At 40.9% G+C, this 22,754-nt stretch overlaps 1 protein-coding gene across 3 annotated transcripts in view; it reads right to left on the reverse strand.

Annotated features, from left to right (window-relative positions):
• The window catches only part of shank3a (SH3 and multiple ankyrin repeat domains 3a), a 122,146-nt gene that overhangs the window by 71,737 nt on the left and 27,655 nt on the right, over nucleotides 1-22,754 (reverse strand). For 2 of the 3 annotated variants that reach the window (XM_037254102.1, XM_037254099.1), the window contains exon 2: nucleotides 14,253-14,744. In XM_037254102.1, coding sequence (XP_037109997.1) covers nucleotides 14,253-14,630 — 378 coding nt within the window. In that variant the 5' untranslated portion in view covers nucleotides 14,631-14,744. The remainder of the gene's footprint in view (nucleotides 1-14,252; nucleotides 14,745-22,754) is intronic. The other variant, XM_037254101.1, reaches the window with a different exon arrangement.

The following is a 22,754-nucleotide window of genomic DNA, read 5'->3' on the forward strand; positions in this document are numbered from 1 at the left end:
GGAGAAGCGGCTACCGATCCTCTAATTCAGGGATTGACAGCCAAAGATTATCAGATCTGCTGCACAAAATCAACCAATGTTGAAAATGTATTTCCTACTAATAATATATACTATGGCAGCGACATATACTATAACAACTATATGCTTTTCCACACAATGGCAGAAGGTCCAGGTAAACCTGTGTAGCCACTTGCTGCTATTCATACAACAGAATAATAGCTTTGCAATTAGAAAGCAATTTTGAAAATTGTTATTCCAGTATAGTGAACCACCGCATTTTTGCACATTCGCCTATTCACGGATTTCTGGGAGTTTTTTTTTGGAACAATTGTATAAATGTATAATGGGATGTATCACTTTTGTGGTGACCATCGGCTGTAGTGTTTGGGTTGCATTGGCAAACATTTGCCAAAGAGTTTTTTTTCCCAGTTTCTTTTTCGAAATTCTGATTTAACCCAGCGGAACCTGTGATAAAGGACGCTAAACGGATTGAACGTGATAAATAGTTGCACAGTGAAGCTTGCAAGTCTGCCTAGAAGCAAAGTAGCCATATAACAAAATCTCCATCATTGGGTTTGTGGAAGACATTTTCCCATAAATCTGGATCAAATGCTTGAGTGGGTTGGAAGAACTAATTTAGCAAAACATGAATCGAGTGCAACAAAGAAGCTGCTTGGCTAAAACCAAAACACTGACTCAGAATCAGGTCGACTCCAAATCATTTGGCAACAGGCTCTCCACAGGATAGAATGATGTTTGATACTGAATGGATCATTGCTTTACCATCAGATTAGCCATAATGATAATGACCATATCATACTGACTGAGCAATGTTCGGCAATTGCTACCTTAATGCTTCTAATCACTATTTGCAGTCCAATTACCACCACTGAGTCACAGTTTGCCAATCCAAAAATCCATAAATGACTATAATTTTGTTATTACTTCTTAGCTAGCCTGCGAGCTAACGTCAGCTCTACAGCACGCTATCTATTTCAGATGCAAAAGAGCACACCTCTGTGCCATTAATCCAAACAACAGAAAAATCGATTAATCAGCCAGTTCCTCAATCATTGCGGTAACTATGGCAACTCCACCACATCTTTTATTGAAACAGCTAATGACGATGCAAAGCACTTGAAACTTTGATGATATTTTACAGTTAGACTTGACAATATCTATAATTTTACCATGCAGATCCACACTCTCTACTTTATTGCCTTTATTCCTTTCTTTGTGGAAATCAGCTTCATCCTTGACAAAGTGTCCCATGTTCTTGTGCTTCAATAGATACTGATACATAATCAAAACCTGCTATGGGGTGGGCATCGTTCAATCACTAGGTGTTCAGCGAATCATCACCCAAGCCTCACTACATACAGTAGTCTCTGTTTACTAAATGAACGCTCCATCTTCTGCCACCAGGAAGTGTGATATCACAATGAGATTATTCACGATAACCTGAATTTACCACATATTTGAACAGCACAAAAAATGGAACAATCATTTTAAAGGTTGCTTATAGATGTTATGGAGATAATCTGATCACATTACAATCCGCACTTTCAACGCTTCCATTAAAAAACAACAAAATGTGGCCTTGAGGTGGGAATAGTATCCAAAGCATACTAATTAAAAGAACGAGCATACTAGAATTATCTTTCTCCAGGCTGTACAGTAAATTTAATGGGGTTACTTAGGTGGGACATACGCATCAAAGGCCCGCACGTGAGTACTAAGTGCTTAGGGTTGTACCTAAATGGAAACAAATGCACAATGACATGTAATTATGTCAGGAGTACTTTGAATTTGCAACACGCACTCGCTAATTAGGACGCATTGTTGTCTGCTTGCGCAATCAAGGGTGATACATGGTGGTTGCCGCTGCAGTATCTGCAAAGTCACTGAAGGTACCGAAAGAGGGGCCCCAACGGGTGGAAGACAGCAGAAGTAAAGAAAGAAGATAAGGATGTTCAGATGATGGAGGGTAATGACTCTAATGCACTGCCATGACTCAATCTTGGCCACATGAGTTATGTGAAAATGAAGTCTTGAGAGTGTGTGACTGAGAAAGGACAGAAACTAGTTTCCTGAAGGGAACATGCCAGGACACTCCTTTTGCTGTTGTGATTTTTACATATGGCTATGAAATGGCTCGTGGACACGCTAACTGCATTTTCTTTCAGGCTGGAGTCCAACAGGAAGACAAAGTGACAGTTTTTTTGCTGCAAAGAACAGCATATTAGATGATAAATTAAGCACTACAAGGTGATATAAAGTAACTCCATATCTTAAAACACTTGATAGAAAAAAATATACATATATAAACACAAGAGAATAGAATAGAATAGAATGCTACCAATTTTGTTGTTCATTTGGATCATTTATTACATAAACCTTACATAAGTTCCGATCAATATATTTGCCAACTCATGTATTGCCGTGGACAATGTTCATCCACTGGAATCCAAGCGCTTAGAAAAGAAAAGACGTGTATATATTCTTCGTATACTATATTCTCCAACTGTGTTTAAAGTGGATCAAATGGAAGTTGGACCAGCATCACAAATTGTACAAATTACAACTCGCAACACTTTCTACAGCTGTCATGATGTTCTCCTTTGATCACATGACTCCAAGAAAAAACTTTGCTGTAACAAGGATAATGTCATGAGGACACATCTGGCTACAGACAAATTAATATAGCACAGCATGGCGTACATTTGTGCTCATCACCGTCATCTGCACAATCATCTCACAGAAGAACAATAATGCAGCCAGACCCCTTCTGGCACTCGTACACTGCAGTCGAGCTGAACAGTTCACTGAGAAATCGCATCGCTTTAACAAACATGAACAAACATGCCTGACTTGAATTAAAAGGTGCACAGTTGCACTCCCTCTCTGGCTGACTTCACCAAAGGGTTAACATCTGAGCTGTGGCGACGCACCCCTGAGACAAGGTGGTGGAAACTGCATTGATTCAATTAACTTGGATTAATGGTCTAGCACAGAGAATCAGACACCTTGAAAAACATCACTTGAACATATACTTTACAACAAAAATGCTGAGGGTGGACTTTAAACCCGCCTCAGCCATCACGGACAGGATGAAGGTGAGAAGCATAAGTGTGTAATATTGCTGGAGCAACCAGGACACCTGTTGTGTCAGTACTAACATTGGCGGTAACGCCACTGTTCCTTGAAGGCTCAGGTCATGGTTGTCACGGTCACATGGGCATGTTAATGCAATATACATCGTGACAGACCTTTGTGTCACAATGCAAAAGACGCATCAACTGGCTGCATACTTTGTAAGCAAGTGTTTCAAATAATTAGGCAGCAGCTTAGTTCCAGGTCCAGACGATTTACCACCAGTAGATCTGACACGGTCAACCCGCTGTGACTGCACGTCGGCATTCTACTCACACCTTATTACTTCAAATAAAGCTTACGGTACCTTTGAGGTTCATGAGATAAATTTCACCCCAAGGTCTAATATTCCTAACTTTTTGCAAGCGGCGTATTATGTTTTTTTTATGTCATACCACGCATACATTAATTTAATTCAGATGAAGGAGTGAGCTCCATTTAGACATTAAATACAGATTTCATTTCTGAATGAGGCAATCCACAAATACATTGCACAGGAGAACCAACGGGCCATGTCGAAACATCTACCAAAGAAAAATATTTTTCTTGCATTTACCATGCACTTTCATCATACATTTCTCATGAGATGACTCCATCTCCCAGTGGAGACCACATCATCATCCAGGAAAGAAAATCATACATTACCATCAAGTGTTCTCTCCTATTTGTGGTTGTCAATATTATATTACAACAAAGAGTGATGCTGACCATGCACACGAGGTGTCTTTACCAGACGTACACAAGCTCGCTGCAATTGGACCAATATCAACGTTTCCATCAACGTCTCTCTGGGGAAATAGTTATGTAACGGGAGATGGAGGAAAACAAGAAACAGAAGAAGGTTGTGTGAAAAGCTTGTGCTTGTAAAGTAGCCGGTGAACAGATCAATCAAATAATCACTAGTGATGAATGCGCATACCGATTTTTTTCAAATGCAAGAGACCCCACACATGAAGAGGAACAAATTGGCAAGTGTGTTCTTACTGCTCTTAAAAGGCCTGATTTGCTATAAATAGTGGGCGATAAATTACTTGTTCACTCTTGCGTGCTAGTGGTGGGTGTGTTGCGAATGATATACTAAGATTTCTGTCTTTTACTAAGATCCCAAACCGTGGGCAGTAAATTGGGTGTTTACTAACAGATCGCATGTGCTGTTGGCGACAAGTAAAGTAGTGGTCGAGAGCACTCTATTTAAAAAAGGGTTTTGCAATACTGTCACCATCAAACATCTCAGAGAGCACCACGAGCGGCAACTCAAGTTTCAAGTAATGGTACTCCGATTGTCAGTGGAAGATACTATACAAACAAACATATTACTGAATTACAAAAAACAAATCCATCGGGCTGAGACCTCTTTGGCGTTGTCTCCCGAAAAGTGATGATCTTGGAAGTACAAGGATTTCACGAGACACCAGCAATACTATACTCCTGCCATAGTGTGCAAAATGATTTGCACGGAAATTTGGCGGGTCTGACGAATGCGATTCCATTCTGTCGTAATATTACAATCTTATATGCATTGTATATTAAAATGTGTCAATACTCTGTATATTCCCAAAAGCCGTGGCTCAGCCCAACTCATTGTTGACCACACACTTAAGGATCTGCAAACTTAACTATTGCACAAGTTCAACATTTACGAACCTCACCCTGGACGGTTTTCAGATCAAATTGAGGAAGAGGGGGGAAAAAAAATCACATTAACATACCCCAAACAATAAAATAATCGCTCATGATGCTCTTTCAGACACATCCGATAATCCGGCCTTTGCTGACTTTGATTTGAATTTAGCCTGATTATCTTAAAACATAAACCCTAGATAACATTTGCTGACCCTTAAGTATTTGCCCTAATTACTTATTTGCCTTAAACGGATCAACTTTGTAGCCTTTTTAAGTTGCCTTGAGGCAAAAATCCCATTTCAAAAACGTGACTCTTCCCTTTCTGCTTCACCACTCTTTGGGAGGGCCCAAGAACAGATGCTCGGGGAGAGGAGGGATGCGGTACGAGTGAGATAAGGACACTTGGAAAGGGATGTTACGCTACAGTCAACTCTTCCCTGAGAGGGGAGGAACATGCGGGAGGGTCTTATAGTGAGAATGAAGCTCAAAACTAACACGCAGCTGTGCTACAAATACGCATGTGATGCGGGGTACTCTCACAAAAGACTTCAAATGTGAAGCGACTACATACATGACAATAACAATATGACAACACAGCACCAGAGCAAAATGTTCGCATTCAAGATGAATCATAATCGAATCGTGAATTATTAAGTGGTGAGGGATTCACACCTCACAGGCAATCTTCACACCTCACACCAGAAGATAATCTTTAAGGAACCTCATTAGAGACAACAGATAAGTCGCGCCTGACTGGTTAAATCAAGGGAATTACATAAAAGAGTATCTTTATACATGCAAAGAAGAGGAATTTAGATTACCGTAATTTTCGGACTATAAGTCGCACCGGAGTATAAGTCGCACCAGCCATAAAATGCCCAAAAAAGTGAAAAAAAACATATATAAGTCGCTCCGGAGTATAAGTCGCATTTTGGGGGGCAATTTATTCGACAAAATCCAACACCAAGAACAGTCATGAACGAGCAACAACAGGCTAAACGATAGCTATGCTAACGTGACATAAACACAAACTAAGAGCTGAGAACGGCCCTGACGTAAAATTCAGAGTTATTCAAAAAACTATTACATAAATAACACGTTAATAAAACCATCTGCGTCACTCCAATTCATTAAATCCATCAATCGTCCTTTGTCAACAATGCGTGCGTGCCGCTGACGGCTCTTGCACTTAGAAATATTCCACAGGCCCATATAACGATATATAAATTATATATCAAATAACTATTATATAAGCAATAATGTTATCAAACCATCTGTGCACTCTAAATCATTAAATCCATCGATCAAATTCCTCGTCCTTTGTCAACATCGCCGCGCGTGCGCCCTGACGTCAGCCTCGTCGTTATTCCACAGATCTACTATATATAGATAATATATATTGTAGCGTTAACAAAGTTCAAGGAAAGACGTGGGTTTGGTAAACGGCTCTTTATTTAACAAAACAAACTTACAGGCGTGTGGCGGCGTGGACGTCCAGCCACGAAAGGGGACGAGAGCTCCATACGATAGGACCGGGCGTGCGTAGAAGCCATGACCGAGCCCCATGCACCGTCCTCGGACAGCCACCCGGCTGAGCGCCGGCCCTCGACTTCCATCCACGGAGCTGAAAGGCAGCTCGGTAGAGTAGGACCGGGCGTGCGTAAAAGCATTGTCCGAGCACCATCCACCGTCCCTGGACAGCCACCCGGCCGAGCGCCGGCGCCCGACTTCAATCCACGAAAGTGAAAGAAAGCTGGACGAGTCGATCTTTGTCCTTTATGTAAACAACCGTCGCGCTGCTGACGCGCGACCGCGACGTCGCGTCGCGCTGCTGTCGCGCTCGCTGCTGTCGCGCGTCACTCGTCCAGCTTACTTTCACTTTCGTGGATTGAAGTCGGGCGCCGGCGCTCGGCCGGGTGGCTGTCCAGGGACGGTGGATGGTGCTCGGACAATGCTTTTACGCACGCCCGGTCCTACTCTACCGAGCTGCCTTTCAGCTCCGTGGATGGAAGTCGAGGCCCGGCGCTCAGCCGGGTGGCTGTCCGAGGACGGTGCATGGGGCTCGGTCATGGCTTCTACGCACGCCCGGTCCTATCGTATGGAGCTCTCGTCCACTTCCGTGGCTGGACGTCCACGCCGCCACACGCCTGTAAGTTTGTTTTGTTAAATAAAGAGCCGTTTACCAAACCCACGTCTTTCCTTGAACTTTGTTAACGCTACAATATAGTTATATAGTAAATCTGTGGAATAACGACGAGGCTGGCGTCAGGGCGCACGCGCGGCGATGTTGACAAAGGACGAGGAATTTGATCGATGGATTTAATGATTTAGAGTGCACAGATGGTTTGATAACATTATTGCTTATATAATAGTTATTTGATATATAATTTATATATCGTTATATGGGCCTGTGGAATATTTTTAAGTGCAAAAGCCGTCAGCGGCGCGCACGCATTGTTGACAAAGGACGATTGATGGATTTAATGAATTGGAGTGACGCAGATGGTTTCGCGCTGCTGTCGTCACTTGAAATTCAAATTACAGTAATCCCTTGCTACATTGCGGTTCGTTTATCGCGGTTTCATTTTTTTTTTTTTTGAAATTTTTTTTTTGAAATTTTTTGAAGAAAAAAAAAACACATATAAGTCGCTCCTGAGTATAAGTCGCCCCCCCACCCAAACTATGAAAAAAAACCGCGACTTATAGTCCGAAAATTACGGTAGCTTCTTTCAGAATTTGGTTTGAGTTTTATCGCAACCATATTAAATTTGGTTCAATTATGAACTCCAAGACCTCTCCCACTGCATAATCAATCAGACCTGCGCACAAGATGATGATTTGCCCACTGCAGCACAAAATCTCAACAACGCTGCCAAGATTTAAAAAAAAAAAAAATCATGAATGTTGGGATCTCAGGAGGACAAGCTATAGTCCGAAGTCTGCTGTAGTGCAGTGATGCAGTCACATAAGAACCACCATCTGCTAAAAGTGACATCAAAGACGCAAAACACACAGCGATGATGCCCACCGGAAAACATGTTTCCAGGCAGAATGTCCTAAAAAAAAAAAAAAAAAAAAATCAATTTCTCTCTTGTCTCTTTGTAAAGCGAGTGAGTGATCAGTCATGTATCTCTGCTGAGCTCTCCGTTTGCTTAGCTGGCGTATTCTGTGAAAGCCCCGATCTCGCAACAAAATATTTCGCGCTGGCTTCCAGTGGGATTAAAAATAAGTAATGATAGATGCATGGTCTATCCATTCATTTTTGTGAGACTACTTTCCCAATGTTTGATACCATATATCTCAAATTCCGCAAATCCGTTTGGAAAACAAAATGGGTTGACTGGCTCATTATTGTTACATGATCACAAGGGCGACTGCAGTACTGAATACATCTGCCCACACAGTCTGTGTCTGTGGCCTATGTTGAGAATGTGACAACACACAAGTAGTATCAAACTCCGAAACGCTTTCCAATAATTTTGGGGGGAAATGGGGGAGTCTACTTCAATGGGACACCACCATGAAAACCAAAACATTCAACAAGAAATTTTAACAAAATGGATGGAGGTCAACTACAATCTCCTTTCTTGACTGGCTATCCATAAGTAGATAAAGCAAAATGGAAGCCACAGGATGAACTAATATTAGCATATCAATATATTTTTTCCAAGGAAGCAAAAAATCGAGCGCTGGAGATGGAGCAGTAACATAACGTAAGAATGTGTGTTAATTTCTGCCTTTACTTACTGTACATTCCGAAATATTGCTCTTAATCCACAATGATTGCATCGTCACACATCAGTAGAACCCCCAGCTACGCAACGACTGCAAACACAAACTAAAATATTATAGTACCCGCTTTCATAAAAGTAGCTTTGGCTCTTTTAAAGCAGTAACAATTGAAGAATTTGGAAAGAAGATATGGGAGTTCACCTCACGACGGACAGGGTGTGGTTCATTTAAACAAACTAATGAAGCAAAGTGTGTGAATGATGAAAGCGAGCTTGCTAAAGAGGCAAGATGAGGCGCAAATGGAGAATACAGATGCGTGCAGTTCGAGAGCGCTGGGCCAGACTGTTTATGTCAGTGTCTCACTTAGCTCTGTTGAAAGATGAATAGCAGCCATTAACAGAATTGGAAAGCTGTCTTTTTTTGGCCCAATCATAGAAATTGAGTTTTTGGTGGACTTGGAGATGATGAATGAGACTACCCAGCTATTAAAGAAATAAATAAGTAAATAAATACGGCAACAAACGTTTTGCAAATAATCTGCCCAAAGATCTGACTGAACGGGATGCTATTAATTGCTAATACGACAAAAACACAAATGCTTCTATTCAGGTTCAAACATTTAAAAGGTTTAGAGAAAGGGTTATGGTCTTTTCATAAATGAATTATTTCAGATTCAATTCCCAAGCAAAAATGTGCATTCATCCATCAATCTTTTCGATAGTGTTTGTCCTCATTAAAGTTGCAAATGACTTCGGTCGCTGGTCAATACAGGACAAACTAAAATAGAAAACCTCTCACACTCACAATAACACTCATGGTCAACTTAATTAACCTAACATGCATGTTTTAGGACTGTGGGAGGAAGCCATACATAAATATAAGAAAAGCAATTCAAGCACAAGGAAAAATCCAAAAGGGATTTGAATCATCATCTTATAAAAACAAGAACTCCAACAAAAAACAAAACCAGATAGAAGCATTTAAAAAAAAAAAAGGTTCTGAAAACTTATTGAAGACAACTCATTTCAAAAGTCAAAACGAAATAAAAAACTGAGAGTCCAAAACTAACCCAGAGTACAAATTTGATAGCTAAAATGTTCAAGTGCACACAATAAGAGTGTCTCGAATGAAAACAAAATTTTGAATTACACTGAATCTATGAAAAAAGTAAGAACAACTCAATAAACGCAAGCTATTTTCGAGTCGACCACAAAGTGAACACAACCCAATTATGGTGGACTCTCCAAAAATGGTCAAGTAATGAGAGTCCTGTAATGTTGCATTACTACTAGAAATATGACAATGGCTTTGATCACATTGGACTCATGAACACAGAACAGCGAGAGTGAGCGCTGTCCTACGGGAATGTTTAGGAGTTAAGTGCTTCCTGCTTTGATATCATACTTGAGCCAGCATTTTATGTGATCGTCAGTGAAGAACCAGAGTTACAATTAAGCCACTTTGGACTTGAAGCTTAACCCTGCAGGAGGTTTTCTTGCTTCCTGCTGAAAAGACAAAAGGGTCCCCGGTGTTGTCCTCGCAGGTCGCTTATGCTGATCTGTGCTTGAAACGCAGCGGGAGACACGTAAGCTTCCTTGAGGACTTCTTTCCAACGGTAGTCTAAAGCGTGCTTGGTGCACACCAGTTGTTTACAGTGTGACTGCATGAAGAAAGAAGCGAGTTATGCTTTTGTCTTCTGCTGCTCACTTTATTAGTGTTGAGAGTAAGACTTAAAGGACTTCAGATTTTTTGGAGTTGATGAAAATCAAGTTGACTCAGTGTAACCGATGACATCATCGATATTTGTTTCCAGCCGTCGACTCGCTTGGCGCCAAAATGTAAACTCTTTCACTCTCACCCGTCCTCCTGAATCGTTCATCCAATCGCATTCAGACATTGGCTCGATCAATCACATCAGATACAATGCCTTTGTTGTCTGGCAGACCGTCGGAACTTATAAAGCGCAATTTGCGTAATGCGACTGCATTTGCTACGCACTACAACATGATAAACTACATGTGATTTTTAAATAATAACAGAAAGAAGGAAAGCTTTTCAATGTTATATCGTTGCAAACCTACATCTGTGTTACATGGATTATTGCAGGAGTTTTATAAAATCCATGAAAGTCTCTGATTGGAAGAGTGAGTTGTGGTTTGGGGCTAGTACAAAGACGAAAAGTATTGGAAGCACATGTCTGTTGAAGGAAGGCTGACGATTGAGAGAAGTGCTAGATGGATGGATGGACGTATGGTTAATTGATTCATTGTAAATAAATATATAGATAAATAAATAATGTACCACAAATGGTCCATGCCTTTGGAACCCTACACACAATGAGGAAAAAAAACACTTCCAAAAAAGGCCTGTCTTTTGGTTAAGAATTAGAATTTATTGAGAAACTGCCCAAATTTAACCTTTGTATTTTGTGAAAATATTTATTTAATCTCACACACCCTCTGGAGGACACATGGCAGTAAGCCATGGTGTACACGGCTATTAGACCTTGAACTGACATAAAATGCTATCACTTTGCATGAAGCGAGGAAAAAGAGATCAAAATCTTGAAGCCAAGCTCCTCAGTACTACCCGTAGATGTGTGTGTAGATGTGTGTGAGTTTGAACACTGTGTGCGTTTGTGTGTGTACTGTATGTGTGAGCCAGCCATCACGAGAGAAAAATGTTTTTTTGGTTCACAGACGGCGATTCCGCAGCACCTTTGGGGAATTCTCTGATTTCTCCTCAACTACTACTGCTGCTATTTTCATTTGCTTAGCACACATTTCACAAAAGATGCTCACCATGGATGGATAGTCAACAATAATTAACGGATGGGACGACAGAATAAAAACAACAGACAACGGAGGAAAGACTGCACAGCGACACCCTGTAAAAGGCTTCATCGGCATTTTGCGCCACCATTAGCGGATAAAGGTCTTCCGAGGAAATGTGAGGGAAGGTGAGTCGAGGACAGATGACAAGGGCCCATTAGAATGGACAAATAGTAAGCGTGTGCATTTGTGTGTGTGTGTGTGTGTGTGTGTGTGTGTGTGTGTGTGTGTGTGTGTGTGTGTGTGTGTGTGTGTGTGTGTGTGTGTGTGTGTGTGTGTGTGTGTGTGTGTGTGTGTGTGTGTGTGTGTGTGTGTGTGTGTGTTGTATCGTTACATAGGGAAATGTCACCAGGTATTTCTCCAGCAATTTGCTCGTGTGTAGTAGCAAAAGGACTAGTGACATAAGTACGACACTTTGATATGTGATGTCGCGTAAAAAAGTTTTGTTTTATGTGCAATGTTAAATCAGGTGTCAATCTCATCCAGGTCTAATTATCCATTATAAAATGAACTATGAGTTTCCTTTGCCAAAGAAACCCGACCTTTTATAATGAACCAATGTGCACTCACAATATTGACCATTATAAAAACAGAGTACAAACACGATGAAATAGAAATAATAAACAAGTAATGAAGAAATAAACAAAAAATGAAGAAGAGACATCTCAACTGAATTCGCAATGACTCACAAAGATGAAATAAAGGAGAAAGAATATATGCTTATGAGCATCATAATATTAACTGTCTACATGTGTTGCTTCACCGTTTGTGTTTAATTTACCATTGCTTTACAGCGGTTTTAATACCTACTGACTATCGATGCTTTACGCTAGTTGCGTGATGTTTTTAAATACACAACGTGTAGTTGTCTTAGTTTTATGTTTGGTCTAACAGTAAACTTCTCCTGGAAGTGGCTAAAAAGAAAACAGTTTAAAGTCTCTTTTTTGATGACTTTTTCAATATTTTCCAAACTGCTGCTTATTGTGAAGTGAATTGAGCTCATCGTAACCAGACAGCGATTGTATTTTAAGATTTTGCCATCGAGTCTGCGCAAAAATCCATCCGAATAACAAATGAGATCTGCGACTGATGTTGGGAGCTATAGGTATCTAATAAATATAAAATGTTTGCTGTGTTTTGCTAAAAAATGGAAATGGACGAGTAGATGTGACACCTCCTGCTTTTATATTACAAAAAGATGTGCTTGGCTGTGCATTTTGAGACGAAAAGAGGCCGTGCATGCATTTACTGGATTCTGTGGACGTAATCAATGCCACAGACTAATGGATTGAACTATTTTATGGAGAAGAATGGAAAGTTTCAAGTTGGGTCACAACTACCTTTGCACAACCACCTTGTCGGCCCCCTACCATGAAGATTTATAATCCTTCTCATGCCTCTGTCTCTTCTCTGTACCCACCCCCTTGCCTTTCCTCACTTCCAGCTCTTGCTTTAACCGTTATATACCGACCGTCCGGGGCAAATTTCACTCCTTTTGACATCTGACAGCAAATTTAATCAAGTGCCCAAAATGTCATTCTTTTACCCTAAAATTTGAGAACTTGACATTTAATACATCCATCCATCTTCTATACTGCTTAAACAAAAATGAAAGTTTAGAAATGTCATTCTTTTGTACAGGTGCAACAAATGGTTTTATTTAAGGGTCAAGTCTGACCATCCATCCATCATCTATCCATTAATTTTCTATACCACTTGTCCCCACGGGGGTCACGGGCATGCTGGAGCCTACCCCAGCAGTCACCTGGCAGTAGGCGGGGGACACCCTGAACCAGTTGCCCACCAATCGCAGGGCACACAGAGACGAACAACCATTTGCACTCAGACCAACGGGCAATTTGGAGTGCTCAATCGGCCTACCAAGCATGTTTTGGGGATGTGGGAGGAAACTGGAGTGCGCAGAGAAAACCCACGCTGGCACGGGGAGAACATGCAAACTCCACACAGGTGGAATCGAACTCGTACCCTCCTAATTGTGAGGTGGACGTGCGAACCAGTGCGCCACAGTGCCGCCCCCAAGTCTGACCAGGTTCACTTAAATGGATTTAGCAGTGTGTGTTAAAACAACTAAAATGGTAGGAATCTCAAAACTAAAACTACCCATGCCATAAATGTGTATTTTTTTACGACAAAGGGGGAACGTTGTTCATAAATAATCTTGAAACAGTAGAGAGAACTGTCTGTGTTCCCACCACATTTTCACATTCGGCAGAAACATGCACCGGTTCGTCTTTAAATGGTTAAGGGGGAATCTTGAAATGCTATCAGGATCAAGTCATGCGCGTGCATTTTTGAGGGATGGTGTTCAAATGCAACAGTCCGTTTCCACCACATGCACAGGTTGCCGCAGACACATGGACCTGTTGGTCATTGACACGTCATGGGGATATCCCGAGACGGTGAAAGAGTCGTACAGCATAGGATACATGAGGAAGACAAGTCATACAGAGGTCAGAGGGTCCATGCCTTGACACAAGTGTGAGACATGCACCAGTGATGTTTTTTTTTTTTTTTAAATAGATTAAGAAAAGATCATCCATTTTATTAACAGACAAGCTTTTAATACAATTTGAATAGAGCAGTATGATTTGATTTAGAGAATCATTATGAAGATATTCTTGGTCAAAATTCCCTCGGAACATGCGCATAAAAAAATGAACGCTACGTAAGGGTTAAGTGCCCAATTGTCAAAGTCAGCTCCAGCCCAGTTTATGAAGAGCTTGATTTATTAGGGGGCGTGATGAATACTCCCAGGGAGGAAAAGAACCAGAGTGATGAAGAAGGAAGGTATAGAAGAAAGAAAGTAAGAAAACTAGTAGATGAATGAAGCAAAAAAGTATATTCATAGAGAGGGGAGAGGCCATGCAGTCTCCTCTCCAGTGTGTCTCTTACCGTCTGTTGCAGGTCTGGAATTCCGATGCGGATCACGACCGTGTTGCCCGTGGGCTCCTCCATGGGTGCAGTGGCACCGGGTAGGAAAGCCGGCAAGACGGGAACGGGAACACCGCTGCCGTTGTCACCGTTACTGGCGCTGCCGTTGTCCTCTTCCAGGGAGCTGCCGCCGCTGTCGGTGCTGGCTCCCTGGCTGCCGTTTGCGGTGTGTGCGTAAGAGGAGTGCGCGCACTGTGGTGCGTGCACGCGCGGTTGTGTGTGCGCGCGCTGCTGCTGCTGCTGCTGCTCCTGCTCCTGCTCCTGCTCCTGCTCCTGCTGGTGGTCCTGCCGAGGAGGGCTGGGTAGCTCATGCTTGCCGGCTGCCGGACGCAGAGGCATGCTCTGTGTTAGGGACTTGGACTATGTCTCGCTCTCTTTCTCTCTCACATTCACACACTGATACACACAAACACTGCCGGAACACACACACCTCTTGGAGCATGCATCTCTCATCTGGGAAACAAAAAAAAAAAAGAAGAAAGGAGAGAAGAGCCAGGGAGGGGTGAAGAGGGGAAGCAACAGAAGGGAGACAGAGGGGGAAAACACAAACGGATCAGAAGTGCACAAGCACTGAAGAGGAGCCCAGACAAACACGCAAAGATTCTGAGAGGACATAAAGGAATCCCTGCAATCTTTGGGTTTTTTATGAAGTCCTCCGAAGGCCATACTAGAGATTGAACAAATGTAATACATTTTCCTCCTCACAGAGAGCCAAAGACATTGTGATTTTAATTGGCATTAGTTTGCAAAGCAACCCCTGGACAATGACAATTGAATGGCACCAGTTTTATCAAAACTGGACATGTCTTTGTGATATAAAATAATGCTGTTTCATTAGAATTTTTAATTATTAAGACACCAAAGGGAACCTTCACGAGAAGAGATCAGGACATGAACTCCATGTAGTGTAAAATGAACAATTTAAGGCTTTGAGTATTACTTGAAACCTTGCAAGTTGAACAAGTGAGATTCTGATGGGAGGAAAATGGGCCATACAACATTTCTGGCAGGTTCTTGAATTATTAAGTGTGATCTTAAGTCAGTGCTGTGCTCCAAAGTATTCACTGTCGCTGTTCACGCTGTCCCTGCAGCCTCAGGACCAGAACGATCTGATTGGTTGGAATTTTTAACATACTGTATGCATCAACAGTGAAGTAATCCAACTGCTGCTCCACAACATAATGTGCTTGGACGGAGTGCACAGAAAAGATGGCAAAGATATGTAAAATATAAATTACAGAAGACGTGGTCGACATAATTTCAGCACAGTTGCGCCACACGGCTTGCCGTTGTGTTCCCAAGTACGAACCTGCCCAATTTGGAGGAACAGGTTGTAGCTGACAAAACTGAAAATTGGCTGTGCACTGTAGCAATCAAGGTTTCTGTGTATCTCAAGCCAAAATAAATTGCTGTCAAGAGTTTGTCAAGAGTCGAACATTGCTGCTGTTCAACAATGGAGACGGGAAGTTATCGTCCTCCACTGCTTGACAGCCACAAGTTATTTTGCCTTTTGACTTTCAAAACACATCTAACAAGATGTAAACAATTGGAACCAGGGTACTTCCAGCTGGAAGATTGTAGGTGACAACCACATTTTTTACAGGGTACTTGGGGAAAAAAAAATTGCTGAGGCTGATAAAATCAAGTGGATGTCATAAATATAGCAAAGATCGCTCGACTGTTTACAAATATTCACTCTCTCATTGCTCATGTTATCTTATTCCCACAAGGTCTAATCAGTATTGAATGAAGATAATGTACCTGTTCCTGCCTTTCTCTTTTGAGCATTCTACACATGGAAAATCTTTCCTTCCTCTAAAACTTCAGACATTTAAACTACGGCAACAGAGAAGAAGACTAAAATCATCAGTCAAGCCACACACTCAAACGATCTTGGTCATGTGTTTGTTTACCAGCAAATGAAGACTAATGCCATCCAAAAATGATGTCATGATGAAAAGGTTTCTGCCCACCCATCAAGTGTGAAATCCAAAACCATTTTAGTGAGCTTCCTATGCCAGGAAATATGTCTTGAAGCAAGTTGCACGGTGTTTGCCCCCATTTGGAAAACACTTGCAGCCACAAGCAAGAATCTCTCCTTTTCTTCTTGTTGATAGAAAAACTAAACAGAAGCACAATCATTTTAAAAGACTCTTGTCAAGTGATCTGCAAACTGCCACATAAACACACACTAAGCTACAGGGTAGCATAGCCACCAGAAAATAATCCACCTACATGTCAGGATGAGAAAAGAACAAAGCAGTAATGATCCAAAACTCTCCAAGTTGTTTGAGACTCAAGCGTTCAATGCAATTTCTCTGGCTGCCATGTTTCTGCCAGAATTCACTCTCACTAGTCGTCATGGTAACGCAACGCCACACTCGCCTTGGCACATCGCACAGTAGGGTGGGGTAAGACATGGTTTATCTGCATGAGGTAGAACACGACGGTTTCTAAAACCAGCTGCGTTGAACGGGACACCGAGTTTTAATTTGTCTCATTTAAGTGGTTGAAAATTCATATGAAAGGTTGAGTTTTGCTTTGTAACTATAATTCTAATACCAGAACGTCACCTTGTCTACTGCACCCCTTATTTTAGAAGAAGATTGTATTGATCCACATATTAGAAGAAACAAACTCACAATTGTTTAGTATGGCGGAAAACAGTGTTTACCATTGCGAATCAAAAGTGAATCCTCAACACACTTGACAAATTAACAAGAATCATCCACTTATCCAATCCATCCGTTTTGTGTTCTAATTAGGGGAGCAAGTAATCTGAGGAGCTAATCACAGGGCACAGACAATCAATCCCACAAATGTACAATTTGAAGTCTTCAATTAAATTAACATGCATGTTTTAGTACGTGCAATGGAAAACCAAAGCAAACACCACACAAAGAAGATCACAGCCAGAATTGGAGTCGCACACTTGTGATGCGCTAAAAACAAGAAGGAAGTCAAATGTCCAAAATGTGGAACATTTTGGGAATGTTTTTCTAGGACCGCTGGAGTTGATTAACTTGTGTTAATGTTTAACCAACCTGATAACGAGGCGAAAAAGCAAATTGAATCGATATACTGCTGACATCGGTGACAGTGACCTGTGGACGATCATTATTTCTATTTCAGTGTTTCTTATTCGACAATAAGAAAGTGACATTTTTCGTTGGATTTACTTGGATATGAATATGTCATATCCTTTGGAAATTTTCCCTGTAATTGAAAGGCTATTTTCACTGCAATATAGAGAGATTTGAATGTATCATCATTGCTGTGCACTGAGCTGAATGTCGATGAAGAACAGTGCATGATGCGTTAGCATATCACTCCAGCTTGGAGTCTGCCATAAGGCCAGAATGATTTACTTATCAACCAATCTTTCTATTCTAAATTATTTGTATTCACCCTTCCTTTCCGTCTCAATTAAAATTTCTTTGTGTGTGGCAAATACAGTGCAAGGCCTTCAGAAGGAAAAATGAGTCAATCGACACTTTTTAATGAACAGAAATTCGCTGAATGGATTGTTTCATCCATCTTGCATCATCATGCAAAATCAGGAATTAGGGGGAGATCGTCACTCGAGACATAATTTAAAAGCACATATCGGTTTGAAGCATCAGACATCGGTTGAATCCACAGTACAGCTGTGTGTGTTTTTGTTTTTGCTAAAATATGTTCGACATGCGTTTTTTAGTACACCATTGCAGCGGTTTCCCGCTTCTTCAAGACATTCCAAACGGTTGTCGCATACAGGCAATTGACTTTGCACCATCTCTCAACTTTATGTTTTTCATTTGGTTCTCACATTAAGTCACTATAAATTACAAATATGGACCAAAAATAAAACGCCGCAACGATGAAAACAAAACTTGAAAAAAATGCAAGAAACTATACTGTTTGTACTTTCTCATCAAGTAACCTTCATAGCTTCTCTGTGAAACTATTTAACGTAAAATAGCCGTACTCGCCTCACGAACAGGTTTAACTAAATTACAGTCATTACTCACCATTTTGCACTTTTACCGGCTGAAATCCTAAATATCTAATTATATAACCAAGGACACTGCAGAAAAAAAAGATTTTGACCGTTTTGTCTCAGATTGGACACCATATTTAGCCCATGTTGAGATCCCAGGTAAAAATCACACAAAATTCAAACCTGATCCAAACAAAACCGAAACAATCACGATGTAATTCCTCTGTATAATCAATAAATTTTGGATACAGATCCCCTGTCTTATTCACTGCACCTGGGAAAATAAGCGAGCGGAGAGTGGAATCACAAGGAGATTAATCATCTTCCACGCTTCACCTCCTATTATCTCGTAGCTTCAGCGCACCTTCGTCTCACCCCATATTTTACACTCCGGCACAGCTAAAGCCAAGTGAATAATTTAGAGGCATACAAAGCTGCGCGAGCATGGATCCAGTTGCTGGAGAGCCAGACTCACAACCTCTGATGTTCAGATGGAGTGAAACGGCAACTCATGGAGGTGAAGTGTCAGTCCCTCACAGGTAGCCAACCACAAAGCTTGAAAAGCAGGAGTAAATGTGATAACCCACAACAGTATGCTTCATGCTTCTCGAGACCTTGTAAAGCAAATGTCACGGCCATACACCAACCCCGATCCTTCAGGGACACATTTTTCTCTTTTCCGTGCTCCCACATAGACAGTTTTTTTTGTTTTTTTTTTTGGTGCTACATCCCTTCTCATTGAGCGTGAATTTGGTAATTGATTTGACAGGCGGAGAGGCGTTAAAAATCAAGGGACAATGTGGCTAGCTATAGTGTGGCTTCTTTTGTTTATGGTAAATTGGTGGCTTATGGCTCCCCAGACGAGCTCAGGTTTAAATATAGTTCAACAGCAGTAACTTGACGAATGGCACAGACAATTAGGGTAGAATATTATGAATATTTATAGTTTGTTATCGTATGTTGTCCGCAGGGGTGCAACACAATAAAGTAATGGGGCACCAATGAATGTAAACCATTAAACTGCATGCTCAATTACTCAAGATTTTAAATATCATCACTTTACAGGAAAGCTCCAATGCAATACTCTGGAAATAAATATGAAAATAAATGTCTAGTAAATTTGAGGCCCATTGTAGAAGAGTGTCTTAACAATCCAGCCAAATTTGAAGGTCTAAAATAAAATGTGGCTTCAAAATCATGAAAAAAAGCCCTTGTCTCGAAAGTACTGAATGCAGGAAACCACGCCTTGATAAAAATAAATGCCAGTTTGTACAGCAACTTTCTTATGGCTGCATATTTCTACATGGTCGGGCCACAAAAATGTATCTGCTTAAAGTTTCTCGTGGCTGAAATCTATCCCACTCGTTTGTCCCAGGAAAAAAGCAAGCTCCATCAGGATTTTGATAAATTTGTACTGGCAGACACTTAATGGAGAGTAATGCATGGCAAAAAGAGGCCATTTATTTGCAAGCTTCCAGTATCATGCCAATTATTGGCCATTTATGCATTATATTAGCATGGCATAAAAAATAATTTCTTATATTGTACTGTGCAGCTAGCCATTTTAATTTTTGGTTCTCTGGTTATCAGAACACTTCAGTCTTCCACGGCCTCAGTTCCCCTCCACCACCTAAAAAAAAGCTACTCACACACAAAGACAAACAAAAAACAATGAACACTTGCGTAGTTAATCCTTCAGATGCTCACTGAGCTAAAATCCCACAAGCTCTTTCAATATAAGTTTTATTGAGTGTTATTTGATTGTGTTGCTTTACTGCCATTTTGCATATTCAATCCACTCCAGAAGCGTGCATGCATCACCAAGCACAACAAAATATGCCCATCCAGCTGTTAAAAAAAAAAAAGTGCTATTAGACTTGAAAATCCTCCGGTTTGTGTGTGAAAACATGCATACACTTCTAAGACACACACACAGTCACACACACACTTATATAATTGGTACAAAGATTAGCTATACACTACACACCTCAATCCCGGGGCCACATGCACACACCTCATATGAAAAATTAGCCACGCGCTGAAAGCTTTTGAAATCAATACGCTACAGAAACCGAACCGCCGTCCTAAAACCACATTTTCTATCCCATTCGCATGCTCTGATGCAGCATGTGGCTTACACACACGCACACGGGGCTTGCATGTATGAAGCAACAACGGCAAATAGCAAGCAAAAAGAAAGAGTGAAACGCTTACAATCAAGGTGAAAAAATGCATGTGTGGCTCATAAATAAATTGTAAAACGTATATATATATATATATAGTTCCACATTATTTTTTGTATGGATATTTTAATTTTTAATTCTTTTTTGTATTTTTTTTACTCTTATTTTGCATTATATACTGTATATTTTGTTGATTTTCTTTTTCTTTTTTTAGTTTGAATTTTGCAATGGTTGATTGACGTCAGTGCAGCAAGCGCCGTCACCTTCACCCTGTTGCAGACCCAAGCTAGTGTACCTTAGCTCTTGATGCTGCACTTTTATATGCCACATCACTATGGCAGCCCTCATTTGACCTTGTATATACATATACAATACAGGTCTTACTTGTTGTTTGTAAGCGCGTCTCACTCTGACTCCAGAAGTGATCTTCCTCATCTATCAGATAATAGAAGCTGGTTTAACATGAAGAGCCGCACAATCTCCCGACAAATCCACCGCCGGGCTCTCAGGGCCACACAAGTGATGAGAAATTAATTAGATGAAAAGATAAATCAGCATAAAATCTCTGATCAAATTACGGCTGAAGATGAGGCTGATCAATCACAATGAGAACAAGGACACACCAGACACTGGTGAACGCCAAGAAGGAAACAGAGGAGCGTTTTTTAAGTCTATTTCCATTCATTACATCTGCCTCCAATTTTGACGCTATGATTTGCAAACTGCGTAAATATTTCACTGTTTCCTTTGTTACTGTCTTAAAACAGCACAAAGTGTCCTGCCTTTTATAGCATCCGTACAAAATTGAGGAAAATAATTACCATAGTTTGCAGCAGGGGCATTGCCACACTAATGAGAGGAGCGGTAACAATAAAAGGACTTGTGTCCCTTATTAGCATAGCAAACACAGTGGAATCAAGATAGGCTACTCGTTATTACATCAAGATCAGCTTCTTTGATCCCTGTTAAATGGTGACATAAGCTTTTGCAAAGTCATCTACTCCTGGCATTTTAGGGCTATTGATCGGTCATTTGTGCAAGGAGAGCACAATACAAGGGTCCATGGAATATAATAGTTTCATCAACATGAGCTGTGCCTTTGGCACCCGGCCGGGCCTTTGCTGGGGGTTTTACTTGATGCGCCTTTTGATACCACCATTTTCACGTTGCAATCACAAAACCAATCAAGACCATAAGAAAATGCAGAATAACAGCATGCGACAGTCGCACACGCACGCATCTGGAGCAGTTCAGAATCAATATTGATGTATAATAATGACAAAAGCTTTTTTATTACATTAACATTCTTAATTAATATCTTATTTAATGTATTATGAGTGCAGATGACCCTAGATGGGTTTTGTTGGTTGAATTTGGCTTTACTCTGATCATCTAATCAGATGACAGAAATATGTCAACATCATCAAGGTACTCGCCCTGTGCGGATGAAGTTGAAATCTGATTGGTTGAATAAGCCTTAAATAAGTCCTGTTGTTAATATAGTTCAAGTTAGAGGAGGCAACAAAACTGATTCTGAAAGCCAGGTTGACATGATAACACAAAGAGACCGAAATCTGATTGGGCTAAAAAAAACTCCATATAGACAAAGCACAGGACGCTAGCAAATGAAAACAATTGGTATTAAAACACAATGAGTGTCATATACCTTACAAATTGTAAATGGGCTTTTAGCTGCACAAAATAAAAAAAAATATTTGCAAAAAATAAGGGCCGAGCCTTTCTATACATTTCCAGTTTCAGATTCAGAATTAGAACACATCCTCAGCAATGCCCAGCAGATCATCGGACAGCATATTACAAAGCTTCACTGAAAATCTAAATTAAGTAAGGAGAAATTTCTCCTTGGACTCACATCAATAGCAAACCACACTTGAACGTTAGAAAATGTGCTCAAGTACCATTTGGGCTGCGTTTGTTGTGTTTGAATAGCCGCTAATTAGAGACCGACACTGCGAGTGTGTGCCGGTTTAGCTGGTTAAAAAGATAAAAAGAAACATCTGCTAACACCTGAGAAGGCTGGGATGTTTACAGTGTTTCTATTCTGAAACATTGGCAGGATCATTTTTGCTGCTGTTTGGCGCAGCGTGCTTGTGGAGAGCCCAGATGTGGGCTGATGTAAACTAGAGGCACTTACTACACCATCTACCCGCAGAGACGTCACTGGGTATATATTTAAAAACATCTATATCTATTTGTGGCTTGGTGACTTGTCAGCACATGTTTTGATGAGTGGTCTCCAAACTACAGTTTGGGGGCAGCCAAATCACAGGCTGCCGATCA

Source organism: Syngnathus acus, chromosome 6 (genome assembly GCF_901709675.1).
Source record: "Syngnathus acus chromosome 6, fSynAcu1.2, whole genome shotgun sequence".
In the NCBI taxonomy this organism is placed as follows: Eukaryota; Metazoa; Chordata; class Actinopteri; order Syngnathiformes; family Syngnathidae; genus Syngnathus; species Syngnathus acus.